Raw genomic sequence first — 25812 nt, forward strand, 5'->3', positions numbered from 1 at the left:
ATCAGGGATTATTTTGTTTGCAGTGGGACTTGATTTATAAATTAATATAAATTGATTTATAAATTAATATGAAATCCCCTCTTATGTAAAAATCCTATGAACATGTCTGTATGTACCACGTTGGGGCTACTATTGTCAAGGTCTTAAATCAATATCTATAAACTTATTTTATTTACAATATTTGTATGTTTATTGCAGTAGTGTGTATATTTTTTGTTCATCTTAAATTTAATTCTTTTAAATTGTGTGCATTTTCTGTTCTTGTAATGCAGACTTTAAAAACCATTGATATGAAAGTAATTAATTCTTTTTCATTTAATGCTTTTGCAAATGGAAATATCTTTGGTAAATACATTTCAAATGATGATGATATTGTTGTAGGATTTAATGCCATTTTTCAGCACAATGTAGGCTATGCATGGTGGCCATTAAAAATGGTGGAGTAAGAACCAGGGAAAACCCTGGAGAGAACCACGGACCCGCGAGAAGCTACTGGCAAGCCTTCTCACATACCCACATTGGCCAAACCTGAGACTCAAACCCAGGCAGAGTTGAAATGGCAGTGATCCATAATGGTGAGCACTTTAGACCAATCAGCCACTTGGGGCCCCCAATTTCAAATGAATGAAAACTAAAGAAAATAATGAAAACAGTAAATGCAAAATTATGACACCTTAAAAAAAACATGAAGAACTCAGCTGAAATAATAATAATGAGGACTTTGTTTGGCTCCTAATCTTTAGAAGCTCTAAGCGCTTTACAACATTAAACAACACCTGTAACATAAAAAACATATATAATGATATGATTACAAAACACAAACACCATGAAATTAAAAAACATTTTAAAAAATGTGACGTGAATTTAATTACATCAGGACTGCAAAGGAAATGCAAATGAATGCAATTGAAATGTGAATAAAGTGCATAATGAATGTAGTTGAACTGAAAAGGAAGTGCAATGGAAATAAAGATTTTGTCAGATTACCTGTCTCAGGGTGTGTATATGCTGCATATTTCCAGTAAACTTGACTTTACACTCTATGATTTTAGATTTCCACTCAATGATTTTAGATCCATTTAAAATGAAGGGATGAAACTTGGATTAATTATATATGATCACCAAAAGGTTTTACATTTACTAAATTGGAGTCCTATCTTCACGGTCAAGTTCAGAACTCAGTAATTTATGTTTCATTCATGTTTGCAGTTCTGTTTAATAGCAGCAGAAACTTAGCTATCACTATTGTGTAGCTTTACTTCTTCATCTGTTTGAATACATCCTCCAACAGTGAGAAATATTGGCAACAAGACATAGTCCACTCTTGCAACTCATATGCCCACGCATAGAATAGGCATCATTTTCAAGGACATGTTAATGGGTATGTGTTAAATCTTTGACCATTGAAAATTTCCAATGTTGCTTGTGCTTTAATGCATTGCGGTTGCCCTTCAGCAAATATTTTGGTTTTGGTTTTATTTGAGTCTTCTCCATACAGTTTACATGCTAGTAACCTTCACTCTGAATTTGATTCGCAATGGGACCTATTAGGTTGTCATGTTGTATCTCGCCAATTAAGGGTTAGAGCACAACCCTCTTATTTTCATAACACAAGTGTGATGGGATAAGTCTTGTGTATTAGGTTATAATGCAGCAATGGCTCAGCCTCAGTAAAAAAGAATTTGTAATTCCTTTAAAAAATCAATTGACTAAAGATCAATTTTGTATTTTATTCTATTTCTCCATTGTATTTTAGTATGATTTGCATGGCTTATATGTCAAATTTGCTCCTCAACAATAATAAAGGTGTAACAATTGAACAGCTTCCTTGATAAAGAAAAGACAGGAAATTACTCACACATGAATCGTTGTACAGATACAGAGGGTGTATATAGCATACACTACTTACAAACAGGTGAGTGTCACATGTGAAATAATATGTATTGTCATTATTATTGTTCTGTATATGTTAACTTTGTTTCAGAGAACAATGTCAGAATCTTTTGTGAGAAAGTGTGGCCACAATAAAGACCCTTGGGATTGTCACCCAGACTGCCTCTCATATTCAAGGAACACATTTAAGAATCATTGCACTTTCTGCACTATATGGACTAATGAAATGTAGAAACTGGCTGATTCCAGATATGTGTATAGATGGTAGAGGAAATGTAAATCCCCTCACTGTCTGAGTTTTTGGGTTGTTCTCGTAATATAAAGCTTCAGAAAGCCAACTATAATAAGAATCTACTAGCTGACAATCTGTCAAGTTCAGGCAAAACCGTCCTCACAGAATGGTCTCTGCATTACACTGTAAAAGAATCCCATTTCTCCCTGGGGAAAGCATCTGGTACACTTGCTTATGACCAGGTTTGACAATAGATTTCTCTTTTACATTTCTCCAGTCCCAGTCTGGAGAGCATGGATGGTGAACATATTCAGCTTCCGGTGGGATTATCTGTTTGCTCCTGCCATCCCACCATTTTCTGAACTTTCCTGTAAAGCCTTTTGATACAGGCCAAATAAAATTTGGTTTCCTTCAATGTCTTCAGATGTTTTGCAGCTCTGTCCTCAGATGTTTATTATTTGGATTGGGAAAGTGGTCCTTTTGTTCCACAGAAGAGCTTTTCAGCTCATCGTCGCAGCAACCATGAAATTCACGATTAGATCCCATGATGATGGTTTTAGTATTTACTGAAGGGGAACTTCTGTGCCATCTCTCACAAAGTTAATAGTTACATAGCACAGAATTTTCTTTTATCTCCCTCTTCGTGTGTAACAAGAATACCCAACTCCAACTTTGTTTGCCAGAAACCATTTGTCGATGTGGAATTATGTGGATTGACAAACCTTGCGTCTAGCAAAGATGACATATCTAATGCATAATCACACCACTAGAGTTGATGTGGGTTTATAATGACTTTTTATTGATCATGGTTTGTTTGCAGTGTTCAGAATAAAAACCAATTAGTGTCCATTTACATTGACATCTACGGCTCTTACATAATATGATGATGACCCTGAATAACTACAGCTGCTGTTGGGGGTCCCGAGTGGCCGAGTGGTCTAAAGCACTCTCCGTTGCGGATCACTGCCATCTCACCTCTGTCTGCGTGGGTTCGAGACCCAGATTCAGCCAATGTGGGTATGTGAGAAAGCTTGCCAGTAGTTTCTTGTGGGTCGGTGGTTCTTTCCAGGATTTTCCCGGGTTCTTCCTCCACCATTAATACTGGCCACCATGTATAGCCTATCATGTGCTGAAAAATGGCATTAAACCCTACAACAACAACAACAACAACAGCTGATGTATTGTGCAAACTCACTGTCAAAGTAAAATGGTAATTCTTTGAAAGGTCAAACTATTTAGAAAACTTGCCCATGCTTTGCTTTGTTACAGAGTTTCATGTAGTAGTGTCGAAAGGTCTTACTCTTTTAATCAGAGATTTTATCTATAAATGCAGATTGTGATATAAAGTCACCAGATTTTAGGGCTGGGATGGAGTTGATACAAAGCTTCATGAAAAGTACATTGGGAAAGCTGATGAAGTTACCTGTGTAAACAATTTCAGATCAGTATCACAGGGCTGTGTACATCCATTGATGTAGCAGAAAATAGTCCATTCATAAAAATTGGAATTATAAAAAAAAATATGGTATCCCAGAAAAAAATGAATTCAAAATACAAAGGTGTTTGCTGCATATCTAGCTCTAGTAAATGAGCCATATGTAGTCAGTCAAACTTTGGCCTTCTGTAAGACAAGAATCAGAACCAGCATGGTAACTTTTGAGGTAATAAGTTCACGAACTCTTTCTTTTTTTTACATTTCAGTATAAAATGGTTAAAGAGGCTTTAGCAGAAAGGGCCAACCTGATTAACATAGCACCTCACCTGGCTTATCCATTCCCCATCATGCTGCCTGTGTACAAGTAAGACATGGATCATTTATGCCTTCAAACATTTTTTGATAATTCTTTTCCATCTATCTGTCCTTCCAGAGCTTGTCAATAAGATTGCACACAAAATCTGTTACATTTCTCCAACATATTTGTGTGCATATGTAGAGGACCTTATTATATTTTAAAGTCATCACTGCAGTTATTATATTTAGTGGACATGGATCAGAAGAGCGTATGCAATGGAATTTTACCTGGTATGTGGCATCCTTTAGCACATGTCAGTCAATACTACTTTTTGCTCCTTTAATCCAAAATCCAGATTCAGAAGTCAAAATTGTAAAGTGTAAAATTAATATAAACTTGCCTCAGTAATCTGAAAATCAATCTGTCCAAAAATTCGTAAAATTTAAAGAATTATATTTGAAAATACAGTTGGTCGGATAAACACAGATTCACCTACTCAGATTTGGAGATGTGTCAGTTTGTCAATCTCAGATGTGTCAAATACTTGTGGAACGTTAAAATTATAAATTGAACAGTGTAATCATGTGCCTGGAATAACTTAAGTAGTTTGACCATATTGTAAGCAGCAATTGTATAAACAATGTTTCTGCTGTTTGCCGATATTGGTGTTAATAATGAAATTAAGAAACTGGCATCAAATTATACTCACTTTAGTCATAACATGTGGTTAATAAATTATGTGTTTCATTATAAGTCTCTTTGTTGTTTACCAATTGTCACAGTTTGGTGATGGCTGTGCAAATAAAGTTGATTGATTTAAGCCTTGGATCATATAGGGCTTAATTTCAGAATAAAAAGTAAAGGTAAATTATTGGCTCATTAGTAGTTTTAACAGCTTGATTTGTCAATAATTTGGACATTTAGCCCAAAATTCAGTCAAGCTGTAATAGAATTATCAACAACCACTGGCAAGGGGTCATATAAAATGATTAGTGCTCCCTGAGGACATGAGTGGCCAGATAAAAGTAGTTAAAGTTATTAAACCAAGAAAATACAGACTTGCCCAACTTTAAAAATTAAAAAAGCAGCTGTCCCAGACTAGTGATTTGAAAAAATTTACTTGCCCGACTTTGAAATTGACTAGTCCAGGACGATTTGCTATGGGATTTGATCAGCCCTGATGTAAAGAAGATATATTCTCAATGGTCAGTTTTAAAAATGTTGGAGCAAACCTAGAACATGATGTCACAGTAGCGGCCTGGTTCTCAGCCTATATGCTTGCTGTTACCGCATTCCTTTTGTTGAATTAACCAAAGAATGACATATCCAGTTTATATCACAATGGATGCTACTAAATAAATAATCAAGTTATCAAATATTTCTTCTTGAGTCAAGAAAGGAAATCTTTATTACCTTGGTCATCAATATTTTTAAAACCAAATTAATGGTTACATTGCATTAAGTCTCATGAATGTTGAACTTGCCTCATTTAGATGTTCTCAGATACAAGGAACACTGCAAAAATGACTGAAGTACATCAGTTAGTGACAGCAGTGAACAGGACTATGCCCCGCACAGTTTACACTCTTTCAAATAAGAAAGAAATATATAGTAAAGATCTGATTGGTGTATGATATAGTAGCATCACTTCAACATTGGCCTTGAGTCTTGTGAAGATTTCACACAGGATCACTGAACCTGGCGGAGTCTAATCCAGCATTTCCGCTAGGGTTGACACTATTACCATTATGTCTTACCTGCAAGGACGAAAGAGTCGGTACAAGACCAAATTTTTCCAGTACAGGTGTTAATCAATGAATTGCATCAATATATTGTTTATCACTTGGACAGAGAGGAGAAAATTGTTATGTTGTAAACAATACTCTAGAGTAAGAAAATGAAATAAACACATTTCTGACCTTTACAGGAGCTATGTTCATGACGGACATCTTTACAGGTCAGCACTATGACACAGTGGTTTGTTCCATACAGCATCATCAGATTTGTCCTATCTGTAACTCAGTATATTATCAGGTCAATGTCATTAAAGTGCCTAATTCATTTCATATGAAGTATTTAAACCAAATTAGGCACTTTTAACTACATTTAATGATGCTAACCTGATAATTTATTGAGTTACAGATAGGATAAAATTTGCGATGCTCTGTGGAACAAACTACAGTGAAATCCCATTCTATATTGTCACTGTCAGTCACCTACTTAATCTATTCACAGTTGATAACTTTGGATTAGAGTTTATTCATAAAGTAAACACATAGAGTGCTTCCGTGCACTACATAAAATGTTTAGGTTTAGTGGCTTGGTGTGAATGAAGCCTTCAACTTCAGCAAAACAAGATCATATTGCTTAGTCAACTATAAATATAAACCAGCAAAATGCAAACCAAGCAGGTCCCACAGCAAACAAAAATGTAATTATTAATTTGTTATAAAAAAGAGTAAATAAAAGCACATATGATATACAAAAAATAAGATCCATAATGCCCAGTACTATAGAGAGATAGGAATTAATCAGTCATTCGGCCTTGACTACAGGTTCTTCAAAACAAATGGAACGAAGCAGAAAGTGACTGCTTAGATGGACATCTATGAAACAGAAGAGGAGTGCTTTAATTTATATTTTTTCATATTGAATCAAATATTGAACCCTTGTAGTCCATGAAAAAGATAAGCCGACTTTCCTTTTGGTTCTGTGTTGTTGCTGTCAATCACTGATCAAAGTTGGCAGAGATGTGGAACCACAACTGTATCAGTTATATAAGTCAGTTTCTTAACAGTTAACTTCCAAGACTTAAAACACGTATTACTGTTTGTTAGTACATGAACACGGTCAGCCTCATCTTTTTCCAGTACAGAGACAAATTTTTCGTAAAAACTGGCATATACCAGTGTAATGGAACCTCACTTCATCTATATTGGAGCTACAGATTTTGAAAAAAGGAGAACTGCAAAGGCAGTGCAGAAACTTGAGACAAAAATCTCAGAAAAACAGCATGTCATCTGTCGATCAAGTGAACCCAATCTCCATTAAAGTGTGTCATAGAAAGTTGAAAGCACAAATTGCCCTGATCAGCAACTCACATACAGAAACCAAACCCGGCAGCATTGTCCTGGTCATTATTGAACTGGAAAGACAAACAACAAACAACAGAGAAGATTTTTCCTGAGTGAAGGGTGGAGAAAAAATTATATACACTGCATAAATAATATCATTACGGTGCTTCCTTAGGGATCAGTCATTTAATGGGGTTGGGGGACTGGGTTTTCCTCTCGATCAGTTATATATATATTTTTGTTGTTGTTGTGGGGTTTAACACCATTTTTCAGCACACGATAGGTTATACATGGTGGCCAGTATTAATGATGGAGGAAGAATCCGAGAAAACCCTGGAAAGAACCACCAACGCACGAGGAGCTACTGGCAAGCTTTCTCACATACCCACATTGGCCGAATCCGAGACTCAAACCAACTGAGACAGAGGTGAGATGGCATTGATCCGTAACGGAGAGCACTTTAGACCACTCGGCCACTTGGGGCCCCATTATATATATATATATATATATATATATATATATATATATATATATATATATATATATATATATATATATATATATATAATATGGTACATATGTACACATAACAGATATGAGTTGGAAGTCATTTCTTTTCTGTAAATCACAAGCCACGTACAGCGTAAAATTTAAAATTAAATGACCACATCTTAAAATGGTATGTGCTGAATGGCAAATTTGAGGGCATCCAGAATGGAAGATTTTGCTGTACTTTCTGGAATTTGGTTCCAGTGAGCAACTGTCCAAGGTAGGCGGACATTAATGCGGCAAAAGTATATGTATTGCTTCTATCATTGAGCGTGTTTTGTAGATCTTACTGACTCTTTGGTTGGGTTTTAGATGCCTGGTACAGCTGCTGTCTTGTTGATTCTGGGGATGGGTGGTATATGGTACAGCTACCAAGATACTGTCTTGATGACCTTACATATTATGGTCACATCAGCATAGATGCACCTTGTAAAGATTGCCTTGCAATGTGCTATCATGGCAGATTTGTTGGAGTACATTTTTTATGGCACTTTTAATACACAATGTGCTGCATTCCTCTGGATGTTATTCAGCTTGATATGGGTTTTCTCTTGAAGGTTCCAGATGGTGGATGTATATTCCAGTTTTGGTCTTAATAATCTGAAACAGGTCATTGTTTTTACTTGGGATGCACAGTTCCATAAATTATATTAAAGAGATCTCAGCACATATGAAGGTTTGTTGGCGATGTTAATATTCATGTCATATTTTAAGCTGATACAATGTTTCCTGTTAGGTATGGATGGTGCTATGCAGTGTCAAGAACATGGTTTTCAGTGGCATCTATAAATTGCTTTATGGCTCTTATAGTGCAGACATGCATGACAGAGCATTTCTTGATGTTAAATGTGAATCTATTTTTAACCATTGTATTGACATAATTTGGTATGTTTCAAGCTGGTAAGCCTGTGATTGGATAATTGTATTTCTCTAGTACATTCAGAGTTCATGCTGCCAGGGGAAGTGGGAAACTAAATTGCTCAAAAAAACATGTAAACTGCTTCTTCTTCTGTGTGGTATGGAATGTAAAAATGACTTGCTATTTTTTTTAGATTTTGAGTGAATGACAGTAAGTTTATGGCTAGTGAGATGAATCCTCGACCCAGCAGAGTAGATGAAGGGTTGAATCCCTAGGCTAAATGTAATGCAGCCTTTGCAGGCCTTGATACAGACAAAACAAGCCTCAAAACAGTACTCATTAATGAAAAGTATAACTGTCATCAACAAGAACTGTATGGACACATAAATATATGGCCATGGTAGTTATTTATATGCCCTTGATAATTACACCATGTTTTTCCACACTTGAAGTTTCATAAGGACAGCATCAAATATTCATTGTAAATAATTCTAAATGCTAGGAGTATGTATAAATTCTGAACTACCACTAGAGCAAGTAGTTTTAGTTTAAAAACTTGGCAATGTCCAAACAATTCATATTTTGTCAAAATGTACCCCCAAAACATTAAGTTGTAAAGTTGAGGTTACTACGATGGTTTGTTTAAATGAACACTATGGTGTGAAGATGCCTGTGCTTTTGCTGTCTGGTACATTTGTAAGGGTTGCTTCAAACTAATTAACCCTGGTAGTGTAGTGATGTTTTGCTTGACCTTGAAACTAGTGCTGATTTATTTCTAACTGCCCCATCTACACATGCTGAATTGTTTCTCAAAAATACAGATTTTTTTTGCCAAATCCATGTAAGTTTCACAACTATTATTTATAGACAGATTGCAGTAAAATTGATAAATGATGCATATATGCATGCAGATTGCTAACACTAAAAATGTTGGTGAAATGTATGTGTTCATTGTTACCATAGCAATCAAATAGAGAAAATGGGTGGAAAAGTAATTTTTGACAAAAAATCTAGTTATGTTTTTCCAATAAATATAGTTATTCTGAATGTGTACATGGACAGTTAATGTTTTTCTACATATCACATATCCTATTTCATTACTTTTAATCCTATGCTAGATAATTAAAACTTTACTTTTCAAACATGTCTCTACATTTCAGTATGTTACAATATTTAGATGATGCAATATTTGTGTAGTTATTATTCACAAATTTTCTCCATTTAAAATACAATTCTATTTATGTATAGTGCATTGATAAGAAACCAGTACTAATCATACTGAAAATAATAGATAATTATAAATTTAATTTGGTTGCCATAGCAACCAAAAACTAATGTTTGTGTTTGAAAGGTTTAAAACACTTTTCAAAATAATTTATTTTGCTAATCTGATTATTCCAAATATTCATAACTCCAGAATTGAAAGTTTCAGTTTTTGTGTTTTATGGCAGAAATTAAAGTAGATTATTTAGTGGAAAGGCAGTTGCAGTTAAAAGCCTTTCATATGCACACAGTACAATACTGGTAAACAACTAGGGCAAATCCGATTGTACAGCTCTCTCCCATTATAATGTGCATTGCTATAATGTGTAATGCCATCGACCCCATCAACAAAATTATGAAAATTATATTTATTACAAGAAATATTATGTTCAGCATCTATCAGCAGTGAACATTATATCAAAACTACTGTACTTGATTTGGACATTACCAGAATGTGTTTTTTGTAGTCACAGTGTGACTAATTAGCCACTATAATTGTATTCAGGCAATGTCAGATATTGTATTTCAAAAGGTTACTACACGCCCAGAATCACGCATTTCTTAAACAAGCTATTTTGTATTTGGTCCATGTCAGCTATTTTAATTGGTTACAGTCACCAGCCTTAGCACTAAAGCACACCAGCAGATCATTGACTCTATCTTCTTTATCTCACTGACCATACAAACGCACACATTATTGTTGATCATTATCTATGACACCTGGATAGCAACAGATCATTGAAATGGTTACACCTTTTATGCTTGCTGTTAGTTTCTGTGATCTGTTGCAGTGCAGCCCAGATCTTATTATCCAATTATCCAATCACCAGACAGAATGTGACAGTCACTGACAGATGCTTATTTGTATTATGTAGCTGCAAGCAAGGTCCATTAAAATAGCTCTTATTTTCTTGTGAAATCAGATTTCAAAATGTGTTCAGCATTATATTTACGAGTGAATTAAAAAGCCTTCGCTTAAATAATTTGGATAAATAGTGAATTGAGACATTTAATCTCTCAATGGAGGTTTTCAGGGAGAAGAAAGCTTATTCTTTGAAGGATAATTTGACTCTTTTAAAGAAACTTCAGTCTGGTGAAATGCAAAGTTAAGATATGAAGGAATTAATGGATTTAGGTGTGCCAGAATCAACTTTGAACTGTTGAAAGGTGAGGGAAAAAATAACAATATGCAAACTTGTTTAGACAGATTCTGGACTAAAACAACAAAAACAAAAAGCTAGATTAGCAAATGGGACACACCTGGCAAGTGCTCTGTACACATGGTTCATCCAGATTTTCCAAGGCTCCAAAAGAGAAAGAAAGATCGTCATCAACAGTAAGCAAGCAACATAAAATCATGACCAGATACTAGGAGGAAATACACATCATGTGAGAGAACAGTGATTATTTACTATTTTGATGAGTACTATTTGCAAACAATTGTGTTTGCTTCAGACAACAATGAATTTATACAGATTGCATTCATGTATTACTTAGTACTAAACATGGCATGAAGTCGTTTAGTTGCTCATCATATGTAACTGGTGTTTTGGACTGAAGACCAGGTATTTCATTGATAAACATTACTTGGCATTACTAGACACCTGTTACAGATGTTCATTTTTTTTTAAATTGCAAAATGTATGTAGAAGTGGAAAGTGTGATTTTGAACTCTTAATCAAAATAGAATCAAGCTTTTAATATTTGATGCATTTGCCTCAAGTGGACCTGAATTTAATCATATTTTATGCTAGTTGTGATAAATTTTTTATCAATTTATCACCTTAAGCTTGATGACGATGCAGTATACTCATTAATTTAATTTTTGATCATTTTCACTATATCACTTTTTGGTGCATAACATGATTGGTGGTTTTTGATTTTGATTACTGTTATAATGGGGAAGCACTTTAAGATTTTGAGCCTGCAGACTTTCAGTTTTTAAACCAGGCAAGAGGATGCATGAAGCCTAATATACCACCCCAAGTCCGCAGGGGTTTTGAAAGTATGATGTTTGCTGTAGTTTTTGCTTTTTGCCTCCTTTTAATGATTTCATGTACAATTACACAGGTGGTGGCAGATTCCCTACTACTGGGCTGGAATCAAGATGTATGACTTGGTGTCAGGGAGACAGATACTGAATCCCAGCTATTATTTGTCCAAGAGTAAAGCCCTAGAATTGTTTCCAATGCTGAAGAAGGACGAACTAGTGGGTGCCCTGGTGTACTATGATGGTCAGTATTGAATTAGTTTGCTTATACTACAGACCTAATTAATATGATAACATATTTAGCTTGGACCTATAAATATAGTAAACGTGTAGGTGTCCATTTTAATGTTAGTTTGGTAGCATACCAAATTTATTATGAGCAAACAGTGGCCATGATCCAAAGGATACCTTCCCTAATTTAGAAGACCAACTGTTTTGGGCAGTAATAAGTTGAGTCTTGGCAATTCTGATAATTTTAAAATAGGCCCATTCATTGGTTCAGAAGTTTTGATTTCAGTTTTCAGCTAATTTCACAACAATCGTTGCAAATCTATTAAATAGCATTGATATGATCACATTGTATAGCACACCATTATGTGATTAATTGTGATAACACATTATGACCATAATTTGGGGAAATATCAGCTGAAATCAAAGCCATTCCATTTAAATCTAAGGGAATGTCAAATCAGGTCTTTTCCATTTAAATCAACTGGGGATGGGGTGGGGGACTAGACATACTTTATTTAAGGTCTACCACCAATAAAAGAGAGTTAAATTGTACTGGAGAAATAAGGTTCAAACCCCACCCCCTGCAGAATAAAATGTGAACTCCATCTCCCCCAAGTAAATTGAAATGGAATAACTCTTTGTCTTTTTGTTTTAACATTTGAACTGTGTATCACTTACAGAGTTATTTGTACTTCAAAGGTCAGCATGATGATGCCCGTATGAACCTTTCCATTGCTATATCAGCAGCCAGGATGGGAGCTGCCATTGCAAACTACACTGAAGTAGTGAGCCTGCTCAAAACCACTACTGATGAGGGAAAGGAAGTTATATGTGGAGCAAAAATCAGGGATAGATTAACAGGTAAAGGATTTTATAAATCGTCATGTAATGCTGGTACGGTCTTCTATATAATCTGCTATTAATTAGGTCAGAGTTAAAATCTAATTCAATGCAGAATACTATGACCTTGCAATACTGGTATTTTCGGCTGTAGTTACAGTTTCAATTCTCACTTATCCTGAATTGTTTTCTAATGGGTTTTTTTTGTTGTGGTTTCTTCTTCCACACAAACACGAGAATCACTGTATTGATGTTATTTGGAGCCTAAATTTGAAATACAATAGCAGAATTATTTTATTGATATCTTCATGGATAGTATCATGCAGTTTATATTAGTAAAGAGTCATTCTCTAAAATCTATTGTACACACATTCATGGCGAGGTACTAATGCCATTGTTACAGCTCATTGAAACTTGTTCTTCTTTCCTTGCGCACAAGGGGCCCTGAGTGGCCGAGTGGTTTAAAGTGTTCACAGATCACTGCCATTTCACCTCTGTCTGCGTAGGATTTTTTCTTGGACTCAGCCAATGTGGGTATGTGGGAAATCTTGCCAGTAGCTTCTCATGGGTCAGTGGTTTTTTCCCTGGTTTTCCCGGGCTCTTCCTCCACCATTTATACTGATCGCCATGTATAGCCTATTGTGTGCTGAAAAATGGTGTTAAACCCAACAACAGTAACAACCTTGTTCACAGACCATTTTCCTATAGACTATTGCTTTTTATATGTTGCAAACATATATTGGTTTAACTATCCTAATGCTGGTGACAGAACTGATTATAGTAGATATTGCTACTATGAAATGGTACTGTGCATAGCACTGGTTAATTATTTCAATGGGGTGAACGGTATCCTGAGTCTAATTAATACTGCATATGTTATATGCTTGGTCATGTCCAAGAACTTGTAGAAGTTTGTGAAGAAACCTGTTGTATAGTCAGCATAAGAATGTGTAAAATAAAAATTAAGTTACAGATTGCATTACACTTTGCCCAGTTTTACTTTAGCTTTTGCCATTGTCAGATTCCTGATATGTATGGTTAAAATTAGTTAAGAATGTACAACAGCTAGTCTTTTGCACAACAGTAAGAATTTTTGGACATATTTGCTGATATTACACCTCTCCCTTCATTATATGTGCCTGGATAACTCATGGCCCCTCCCGCCCCCCCCCCCCATAATGTGGGGACATACATGGATCACATTTACTTTCCTCTATAAAATACCAAATAATCCCCACCCCCATTTGTCGAGAATTGATGGAAATCACAATAAAAACTGGTATATGTAACTTTGATGTATTGCTCAGTTTATCATTATTGCCTATACATTTGAATCAAAATCATGAAATTCATTTTATTGAGAAGTCTTATAATTTTGTTAATTTTCTTAAAAAAGAAAAAAATCACAGTAAACTGTAAAATAATAATGTTGGACAAAATTTTGACCCATGAAAATGTCAGTAATGTTTACTAGTGGCATCAGTTAGAGATAAATATCAATTAGGTTTTGTAATGTTAAATTCATGTTTTAGTTTTATCTTTGATTTGTTTTTAATAGAATCTTCATAAATGTAGTATGCCCTTTTGTATTCAAACATAAAAAGTGTCAGTTTACATTAAAAGCTTTGTCTAGGAGCAGTGTACATGTACTATACAACTTCATTTACTTTTTGAACTTATTTAGACATAGTTATTGCCAAACCCAATTACCTTAGTCACACATGGTTATTATCAAACCCACTGACCTTATTCACACATAGTTGTCAAACCCACTTAAGAGCTAGGAACTGTCATGCATTGATTCTTACTGAAATAATCTTATTCTGCTGTTTTTCTTTTTAAGGTAAAGAAATGGATGTCAAGGCTAAATGTGTGATAAATGCTACTGGGCCGTACACAGATTTCATACGAAAGCTGGCAAACTCTGAAATACGGAAGATATGTCAACCCAGTCAAGGAGTTCATATTGTTCTGCCAGATTATTACAGGTAAGAGCACACACCTTACAGTCAATAGTGCAGAGCATGCACCTTATTGTTAGCATACTGTCAACAGTGCAGAGCATGCACCTTATTGTAGCATACTGTCAACAATGCAGTAGCATACTGTCAACAGTGCATAGCATGCACCTTATATTAGCATACTGTCAACAGTGCAGAGTGTGCACCTTATTTTAGCATACTGTCAACAGTGCAGAGCATGCATCTTATTTTAGCATACTGTCAACAGTGCAGAGCATGCACCTTATTGTAGCATACTGTCAACAGTGCAGAGCATGCACCTTATTTTAGCACTGTCAAGAATGCAGAGCATGCACCTTATTTTAGCATACTGTCAGCAATGCAGCACATGCACCTTATTGTAGCATACTGTTAACAGTACAGAGCATGCACCTTATTGTAGCATACTGTTAACAGTACAGAGCATGCACCTTATTCAGACCTGCCAAACCGGTATGATTTTGCCATAGGTCTTACGAAAAATACCCTTAAAATACTGTCTTTACAGCATAAAATCAAAAACTATGGAAAAATGATTGTTGACGAGAAATCCACATAATTGGTTCATTTGTGTTTGATTTTGATCCTGATTTTATATTAGAAATAGTGTAATTGGTCAGGAAACAAGACTGACTTTACAGCATTACCTCAGATGCTTTAAATTGCACATATTTGTTCATGGCAAAGTGTCTGCATGATCAAACTGTTGATTATGGAGTTTTTTTAAAATGGCATCTACCTAGAGATGTATGTTGAAGGTGAAAGGGAAAATAAGTCTCTTAAAAACTGTTAATAATCAACACTGAAGAATAAATAGGAATATTCAGGTTCTTGTAAATAAAAGCAGTAAGGGATACAATTACGTTTATTGGATATTACATGCCAATTTGAGTACGTACTAGTGGTAAATACAGCCTATTTGTACTTAACAAACTTTTCAGGTGAACTTAATGTTTACTGTCGCTGCTTGTTTTGAATACTAAACTTTTAAGTATGTTTTCCAGCTTCACAATAGCAGTTTATGATATTTGGTTACACCTTACTGAAAACTGGTCTAACGTATGGAATAAAATCATTTGCCTTCCTGAGACAGTCTCTTCTGAGGCAGCAGGTCTGCTTATTATAGCATATTGTCAACAGTGCAGAACATGTACCTTATTGTACCATGCTGTCAATAGTGCTCAAAGAAAAACTTTTTGTATACACAGGCCCAGGGCTGGTGACTTCAAAAAGTAACAAACCTGGGCTCAAATTCCACAAGTCTGGACTCCAATTTCCTTATGCCTCTAATTGCCCTTTCTAATATTTATCACTAAACCTTGTGATTGCAAAACTTAAATATGATAAGATAAAAACAAAATCATATTAAATTGACTTGAGTCTTTTTTTGAATCTCAAAACATTTCACGTAAAGCAATGCTTTCCTGCCGGTCCTGAGGTCAGTAATTGTGTAATTTCTCTAACAATGCCTTTCTTACTCAGTGGGTCAACAGTTTTGATGTTCATTAGCATAACTGTTGTATTAAATTAGTGCTGAATTCATATTTCAATTTTTTTTAATTGCTCACTTGGCAATCAAAGATTTGATCAATGCAATTGGTGTGCATCACAGTCAGCCTTTTCTTGCTTCTATTTGTTCGATATAGGTTTGTCAAAACATGAATCTCGTATGCCGAGTGGTTACAGCTCAGACCATCACCTGACCAGTTTTAAGTCAGCAGAGCCTTACTGCAGGCATTGAACAGTACCTATTGAATTTGCTCAGAACAATTAGCTTGCATCATTTTCTCTTTGGCAAATCCTGGCATCACAGCTAATGTGACTGTCACTTGTGCAGGTTAAATATTATGAGTGTGGTTTACCCTCATACAAGAAAGAATCCCTATAACCCACTCCGCATGGTGACCATAGTTGAGGTTGGATGCTCAATATTGCTTCCTTAAATTACTTATTTTCCACATGTTATTGTGATTGGGAAATGTATTCAAAGGACAAAGCAAATCTTTTACCAAATTACGTTTCTCCATGAGTACTTACCCAATTACATAAATATCAAACGATCTCATACCTCTCTGCAAATGCAAGCAAGCTGGTCAAGGTATCACTCAACCTTAAACTAGTAGAAAATTGGAGCAGCCTAGTGGTAGTATCAGGATGTAAAGAAAAAGGTTGTTGAGAGTTTCTTCACTTTGTCTAAATGGAATATAGACAAGTTCCATGATTGATGGATTTAAGAGGTAGTGGAACATCTGCCAAACATTTTCCAGAGAAATGGAGGTCTGTCATTCATTGTGTGAAAAATTCTGAAGGATATTGGTAACAGAATTCCCAAGGAGGCAATAGATGTTGCCACAGCCTTCAATAATCTTGGAATGAGGCCTTTGGCATTTGTGTCAGAATAGCAGGGGAAGAGTTTGGCAAGAAGGAATTTGAAATACTTGATTATGACAAGAAAGCCTGACAGGGATATTTGTTAAATATAATCAAGATAAATGGTAGCAGCTGTCATCTAAAACATTTGCTTGCTAAGAAACTTAAATAAATCCAGGTACAAAGCTGTGGTATTTATTGTATGCTGGTTCCCCAGTAAAGGCACCCCCACCCCACCCCCATCAGCCACGTCTATTTATCTCACCACTGACGAGTTTATGTACAAAAGTACCTATCATGGACAGCCACACCTCGGATGCAGCATGTGGCCAGCATTTTAGGCCAAAATATCAGATTTTCCCCTCACAAGCAGCAACATTTTTATATGCTTCAAGCACATTATTTAATTAACTTAATTCTTATGGTAAGTTAAGTAATCCGATTATCGCTGTAGATGTTTGTTTTTCTATATCAGATATTTATTACTGAAAAAGTGTTGGCTAAAGTGGATTATAACATGTACCACTATAGTTAATAGTATGCCATTACCTATTGATGCAAATGCTTACCAGAACTGTGCTCAGCAGTCTTACAATAGCATTTTGGGCTTCCCACAGCTGTCGAGTTCTTCTCTTTGATAATCATGACCAGTAATAATTGTAGAGATCATAGCATGGTCGGGTTAGGATAAATAAGACTCTGTGGATTTACACACAATGGTTAATCAGCCCTGAACAAAACAGTTAAACAATACAAAGACCAAAAATCACATGACAGTATGTGTGTCAAATGATACATTGATGCCTATACAGAAGTTTCATCAGCATGATTAAATTGCAGTACTGTACAATTAGTGACATAGGAATAGATTATCAAGAAAAAGTAAAGGTTTTTCAACTCGGTGACAATGCAGAGAGTTCAGGAGTTCTACAAATTTAATGCTGGAAAGGCTGAAATAAGCAACATCTTAACTGTTAAGGAGAATATTCTACAGCAGTGGGAAAATTAAGAGAATTATTCTTTATTTTTTAATGGCATGGCAGTGCACATAATAACATTACCCCACTCACATTTCACTCTTAAGAATCCAGGACTGTTAATAAACGTTCACTTGAAATAAGTCTATTTTTAAGATAAATAAGACAGACAAGTATATTAAGAAGACAAGAAGAACCTTTTAATAATTAATGTTATTTTTAAAAGAGCATATTAAATGCTTTGAAGTTGCATGTAGCTTTCCTCATATAAACATATATTTCTTAAAAATTATTTATAGTCCCCCTCTGGAGTGGCCACCCATCTTTTACAACCACTTTAGAAGGGATGACCATTTAAGAGGGGGCCTATTGTGTAGAAACCTCAGAGACATTATGCCAGACCTAATCACATTTGCCAGCTTGTTAATCCCATTACAAACTGGGGGTAGTGGAAAAAATTTATCTTGCCAAAATGGCATCAAAGCCATCAGAAGTAGCTTAAAGAGAAGTCCTTGAATAAACTGATGAGCATACAAAGGAGGACTTGTAAAACATTTGGATTTTTCATTTTTCCAGCTGCGCTGTCATGGAAACAGGAAATATAGAAAAAGATTCAAAGTTGGATGAATTTTGAAAAAAGAGTTGCAAAAATAAAGGAATAAAACTGTTTAAAAAATAACTTCAAGTGGATGATAAGATAGAAAGACAGACAAAAGTGACATGAATTATTTCCAAAGGGTAATATTTGTGCATTAATTCATGTGAGTGTGTCAGTTGACAGTAATTATTACCAGAGGGTAACATTTGTGCATCAGATTTTAAAGACTTGAATGTGAAGATTTCAGAACACATAAATATTCCATTGGTTTCTAACAACTTAATGTCACTTTTGTAGGTAAGAGAGGGACGTATAATAATGTCACCAAGATGGACCTTGAGTAAAGGTATATTTAAATCAACTTTTTGGGCAAAAGTCATGAAACTGATTGACCTGCTGTTTTGTAGATGAGAATTAATATAGCTTATGAGGTAATTATTTTCACTAATGCATGTTATTCACCCAATATTGTCAGCAGAGAGAAGTGTAATTTAATGACTACCATGCTGGCATGAGTGTGATATATGATTAGTACACTTTGTGTATACAGTATATTGATTGCATCTTATCTGCTTATTATTACATAATTAATTGTGTAGATATCTCTGTGTTCAGTAGCGAGGTTACAATATAATGATAGTAAAATTCAGTACACTACTGTATCTGATTTCTTATAGTACAGATTCTTATTCTATTATTACCCCGAGTATCAGTTTGTTCAAGGGGCCCTGAGCGGTCTCAGGCACTCACATTTTCAGGCCACTCACGTCTCAGCTGTCAGCATGGGTTTGTGCCTTGGCTCTGCAAGCGTGGGTATATTAGAAAATTTGCCACTAGCTTTCCATGGGTCATTTGTCCTTCCTGGGTATACTGGTTAAAATGTTTGGCTAATAATGTGGTGAAAAGTGGTGCTAAAGACAAAAAAAACACACAAAGCACTCAGTTATTTAAGCTTGTTGTGGAACCACCTTTTTTGCACAAAATAATAAATGATATTACAAAATAATGCTATAACCTGTCATCCACATGGTTTATTTTCATGGTTTACACTCATTTAATGTCAAATAAACATGAACCATCTCTTACAGTCAACAAGTGTGCAGGGAGTACTGTTTGGACTCCCTTTTGAAGTAAGGACAAAATTGGTTTAAAAAATGAGAATTAGTGAAGTAAATCAAGTCCATGCTAACTGGGTAGTGTTAACATGCAATGAAGTACCAAATAACAAACAGTACATATGTGAATGGTTTAGCATTGCTGTCACTATGGGTGTATTGAGTTAATGAATTGTTTAGATAAGAGTAAACACTTGCAAATGCACATAAGCTATCCCATGCATGATTAACATTTTTACATGTTCACTCTAGAATTTATTTTAGTTGTTTGTTGCATTCATACAGTAAGAACTTTACATTTCAGATTCTATTTTGCAAACAGTGAATTTATAAGAGGTATATGTTGTCAGACTCTTGCATTAATTTGTATGAATTGAACATTTTCAGGATTTAAAAAAAAATCGTCTAATTCTTTATTAAAGCTACTTTTAAACAGTAGTCCTCTTCTTGAATTATTGAATTTCTTTTGTTGCACAAACACTTAATTTAACTTTGTACATCATAATTTGCTCATAACTAGAATATGTATGTTACGGTCTATTGGACCATGGGGGTTGGGTCAAATCAAAATACACTCTGGTCTGTTCTACTAGGATGAGGGGCAAATTAATATGTGCTGTGGTCTATTGGACCAGAGGGTGGCACAAATCAAAACATACTCTGGTCTATTCTGTTGGATGATGGGCAAATGAATATATGCTATGGTCTATTGGACAAGGGTGAGGAGCAGATAAAAAATAGTGCTGGGTTTTTAATTAATGGATTTTGAGAATATAAGAATTTTTTTTAAAAAATCCACTTGTTTTAGTTATGTTTTCTGCCTTGTGCTTGGCCATAAGCAGTCATGCTCTACTGATTTGGAAAGCTTTTAATATCATTAAATTCTTTGGATTAGTTTCAGTTCCCAGTTCATTTCCACTGCTCTTTTATATAAAGTTTTGCTACAATCATCTTACAGATTTTGCAACCAACCCTTTTCAGAATCTCCCAATAGAGGTTCCATCCAAATCTGTAATCACAACTCCTTCATGTGTCCAAACATAAACTCTTTAGTCAAACAAATCATAAAGCAGTCTTTACAAGCAACTTTATGTTCATAAATTATGTTACTGCAATTCTCCTTTGACATGTTTCTATCAACTTCTATTAATAAGGCATGATCATTTGATGTAAGAGCAGTGGGTTGAATTAAAAGAGGACATGGCTTTGTTTTTCAAGGGGGGGTGGGGAATAGGAATTACACAGAAGGCAAGAACAGTGAGTGCTAAATACATGAAGTATATTTGCTTTATAAGAAATCATTTCCCTCATTAAATCTTGAGTTGTGATTTTATACAGGCTTTTGTAATCTTTGATTGCCTAGGTAGATAATATACTTATTTCCACATCAAGAATAAATGAAGTGAATTAATTACCCTTGGCTAATGAAAATAGAGCTAGTCTTCTGGTCTCATGTCAAGAGGCTAATAAAATAAAAAGATTTGGCACATAAAAATAAAAACAGTTGCTGTGTGAATGTAATCTGCTGATTTGACGACAGAAAGAAGAAAATTGGAATTACTGGGATTAAGTGAACATGACACATTAACAGGTGTAAGATTGCCTGCTGTAATAAAATGATCTGTATTTTATAAAGTATATTCCTGTTTAAGCTGAACACTGACTTAATAATAGTGCATATTTTAAAAATGTATACAAGTGACACAATATACTGAAAATAATTTCCATGATTGTACAACACATCCATATTCAAGAATTTTGTAAAGAAGATCAATACACAGTCTTTATCATCATCTGCTTGCATGTTCCGATTTCTCCAGTCTGCATAACTTTACTATTTGTATTCACCTTTGTCAATCCCTGGGATATCCCATTCAGTGTTCATTGTAGATTAAAGGGTCTTAGATGGACAAGTGGTCTACAGTGCTTGCCTTTACAGATCACTCTCAAGTCTCATCGTGAATGAGTTTGAGTCTTGGCTTGATCAACATGGTATTGAGAAAGCTTGCCAATGGTTTCCTGTGAGTTGGTGGTTCCTCCTGGGTTCTTCCTCAGCCATGTTTGACCTGTCATGTGCTGTCAGGTGTCATTTAACCCCAACAGAATCAAACCAAATTTGTGGATTTAGTTCATATACTTAGCTAATTTCTTTTTCTTTCCAGCCCTGCAAAGATGGGCCTTTTGGATCCAGCCACAAGTGATGGCCGTGTCATTTTCTTCTTGCCATGGCAGAAGGTTACCTTAGCAGGTAGTTTTCAAAGGGAATTTTCTTAGAAATAGTTGTCTAAAGATAACATGTAACCTCATTTTTTTCTAGACATAGTTGATAGGTGAGTCTCGATATTACTTTGCAGTGGTGTTTTGATCTTGTTCTGGTTTACCTCATGTGTTTGCAGAAAAGATATCTCAATTTACATCTACACATTTTGCGGGAGCCTATTTAGCCTCTAAATTTCCATTGTCAGTAACCCTTCTGCATGATATTCTGGGATCAGATTCTATATGGATCAAGCATTGGCCTTCCTAATTCTAGAGTCACAGGTTTGATACCTGTCCAAGCTAGCCTAGTTTTAGGTGTCTTATGAGAAAGGCACTCAGTTTCCATTTTGAAATCCTTGTTAAAAGGATTGCACCAAAGCAGCTTACTATAGAAAAAGAGATCCTCCCGTGTCACATAGTCATGTGTTTCACACAGAATTTATACGAATTCATGCACTTGGAAAGCAGTGATGCACGAGAACGCGCAGAAATTAATTTCAGGTTGCACATAAGAAAATGTAATATGTGCTGTATACAATTTTATTCAGCTGTTTGCCCTTAAAGTGCTTGTAGAAATGATAAAAATATATTGTGCTTATTGCAACATGTATTTTTTCGTAACTGTGTGTATGATTTGGATTTTTAACATAGCCTTAACAATTCTTCCATCACAACACTATTATGTCTGAAGTGTGGCAGTTTATAGTGATGCCTAGCACTGGGGGCATCATGCCACAGACGTATAGCATGATATCACACCCAGTCACATTATCCTGACACCAGACCGACCAGTCAGAACACTAGCCTCTTAATGCTGAGTGCCAAGCAAGGTAGCTGTTAGTACCATTTTTGCAAGTCTTTGGTATGATTCGGCCAGGGATCGAACCCACGACCTTCTGCATCAAAGGCAGATGCTCTGACCACTATGCCACCGGAGTGGGTTTTTTTTTTGTAACTGTTTACACATCTGGTTTTTTAGGCTTCGTATTAATGGTCATTAAACTAAATTTGATTGGCACATTTTGCTCTGTAACAAGTATTGTGTTGAAGTTTGAACCTTGCATTGAGGAAGTGTTACAAATGCACATTTTCTCGTGGGTCGTTTGTTCTTTCCGGGGTTTTCCCGGGTTCTTCCTCCACAATTAATACTCGCCGCCATGTATAGCCTATCTTGTGCTGAAAAATGGCGTTAAACACAATAACAACAACAACAACAAATGCATTTTTTATAGTACAGCTATCTAGAAGGCCCAACATGCCTTATTCCCAGTGCTGTTATCTTAAAATGATGATTGAGTTTTGCAAATACTGGCTGATCATAGTAATGAAGGCAATATCTTTTTTAAGTTAAGGAGTATATTAGATTATAGGAGCTGGGAATGTGCTAATGGAGATAACAGTGAGTGATTTTTAACCCAAAAGATGGGGTTAAATATGAATATGATGCACTTGCTGGAACAGATGACATACTGACCATCCCCTCAGTTCAGCAGTATTTCAAAATTAACTGTGGAAATGGCAGACAAATAAGCCAAAATGAAAATACAGACAATTTTTTAAAAAAGTAATATTTTTTTTTCTTCGTCACAATTGAACTCTGCGAGATTATGTGCTACAGAACCATACATAAGGATCCAATAAATCTAATAAATAAGAATCTGAAACTAAAATGAAATAGTAAAAATATTTGTTCTATCAAAATAACTCTGTTTTAACAAGTAGACTATGGCATTAATGGACTTAAACTTCTAATGCAACATTATGGAATAGTAAATCTGGCATATCTGGCATAGTGGTCAGCAGAGTGCTAATTCAAGAAAGTTAAACTTTGGCAAAGCTTATGTTGGTGAAAATCTTATTTTGGAGCAGAAATATCCAAAAGACAATACCTGTGAGCTGTGAGAGTTTGTTCTCAGTACAGAAATATATTTTCATACATGGATACCAAACAGAGTAATCTGAGAAACAATCAGTTGATTAATGCTTATACAACTAGAGGTAACTTCTTTTAAAGAGTTTGATTTCATTAGGGGCTTTACCAAATGAATCAGGAAGAAAGAGATGGATATTGAAGTGTTATGTAAATACTGAACTATGGCCATTTCCTCCTCCCCCACATTTATGTCCACTGTCCCCTTATCTCCTTATTTTTGTGAAGGTTGGAGGGAATGCCCCCTTCTGATAAAATCCTGGGAACATCTCTGGAGAAAAAGGATGACGTGGCTAGATTTTCAGTTAAACCACTCTTTTAAACATGTTTGGATTTGGACTTGATTGGCAACAAAAGGTTCTTATTTGTTGTATGAACACAAAAATTAATACAGTTTTATCAGTGTCTCTGCCACTGTTATATATACATTTATAAAAGTACAAACATATTGCAAATGAAATACAGTTTGGTAATATTGCTAATTTCATAATCTGTTGGACTCAGCCACCAAACTGCATTGTTCTGGTGACAAATATAGCATTCTCCTGCAAATACATTACATGATCACATTACATTAGGATAACTTTTTTGCTAGCTTCCAATCCCAAACCTCTCAGAAAAATGGAAAAAATGTCCTCTCTATCTCTCTCTCTCGCGCTTGTCACTCAGCATTACAAGGTTAGTGTTAGGACTGGTCGGCCTGGTGTCAGGATAATGTGACTGGGTGGGACATCATGCTATGTCTGCGGCATGATGCCCTAGTGCTAGACATCACTATAAACTGCCACATTGCAGACTTCGTAGCGATATGACTGAAATTTTTTTAAAACTATGTTAAAAATTCTAATCTCACACACACACACACACACACACACTCTTTCTCTCTCTCTCTCTCGGTTTAAATCGGTTTTTCACTCTCGCTACTCATGCTAAGATATCCTCCAGACAATCCAGTTTATTCCATCAATTATATATATTCAGCTTAATCATCCACTTTTCTTTTTCAGTGGTACAGTAAGTATAATTGCTGTTTCACATGTACATACAACATTTATGTAAAATCTGGTGAATTTATTGATAACTTTTACAGTTATTGTACCATTTGTTTTCTTCACATTCGTCTTCAAATGGCACAACATATATCTTAACTGGTGAAATTTTGCAGGTGCTTTCTATAGAACTTTACCTAATTATGATTTGTATCTAATGCACTTGCCATTTATTTCATATTTATATGTAAAGAATGTGCAGTGTTCACAGAAAATACATGTTATGATATCATTAGAAAACAGCTCAGGTACTGAGCTTATGTCTCACTTAAGAATCTCTGACAAGTCTCACAGGGATGCCGAGATGCTACCTCCGCCCTCCCCATGAAAATTCAGAAGATATTACCTGATCTTAATACAATTGGAGTGAGAGATGATTCGAACCAAGAGTTGGAACTGCACTTGTTTTCTATAATAAATAAAGCTTTATCGTCAAGATTGTTGATGATGGAACAGAGTTTCAGAATCCCATCAAGATAAACCTTTAGCTCTGCCCACAATGTGTGACAATATCAAAAATATCACCTATGATGGCTGAGGGTGTAGAGTTATCCCTATCTCCACCTGTATGGTATGAATATGCAATAATCCTTATTCCATCTGTGCTTAACATTGTTTTTGCCAGGCATGATGGTGTATTACTGAACTTGTCAACTTGTACGGCTAGAATATAGGAGCTGCAGTTTGACTTATACTGATGGATGGACAGCCGGATGGCCCTACATTCCTTATGTTGTTCTGACTGCTGATATACAGTGTATGACCACAGTAGTCACACTTCTCTTGCACTGGCAAATCAGGCAGCCAGCCACTTATTCTGACAGCTTCGTATCTTATGCAGAAACATAAA

General features: G+C 35.4%; 1 protein-coding gene across 3 annotated transcripts in view; it reads left to right on the forward strand.

Moving 5' to 3' along the window:
* LOC149791032 (glycerol-3-phosphate dehydrogenase, mitochondrial-like) overlaps positions 1-25812 on the forward strand; it is an 81331-nt gene that overhangs the window by 11356 nt on the left and 44163 nt on the right. For all 3 annotated transcript variants that reach the window (XM_089972924.1, XM_089972925.1, XM_089972926.1), the window contains 5 exons: positions 3827-3924; positions 11674-11837; positions 12524-12685; positions 14508-14652; positions 21887-21972. In XM_089972924.1, the coding sequence (XP_089829050.1) occupies positions 3827-3924; positions 11674-11837; positions 12524-12685; positions 14508-14652; positions 21887-21972 (655 nt within the window). The remainder of the gene's footprint in view (positions 1-3826; positions 3925-11673; positions 11838-12523; positions 12686-14507; positions 14653-21886; positions 21973-25812) is intronic.

This window comes from Sinohyriopsis cumingii, chromosome 10 (genome assembly GCF_028554795.1).
Source record: "Sinohyriopsis cumingii isolate HCF-2022 chromosome 10, ASM2855479v2, whole genome shotgun sequence".
Taxonomy (NCBI): Eukaryota; Metazoa; Mollusca; class Bivalvia; order Unionida; family Unionidae; genus Sinohyriopsis; species Sinohyriopsis cumingii.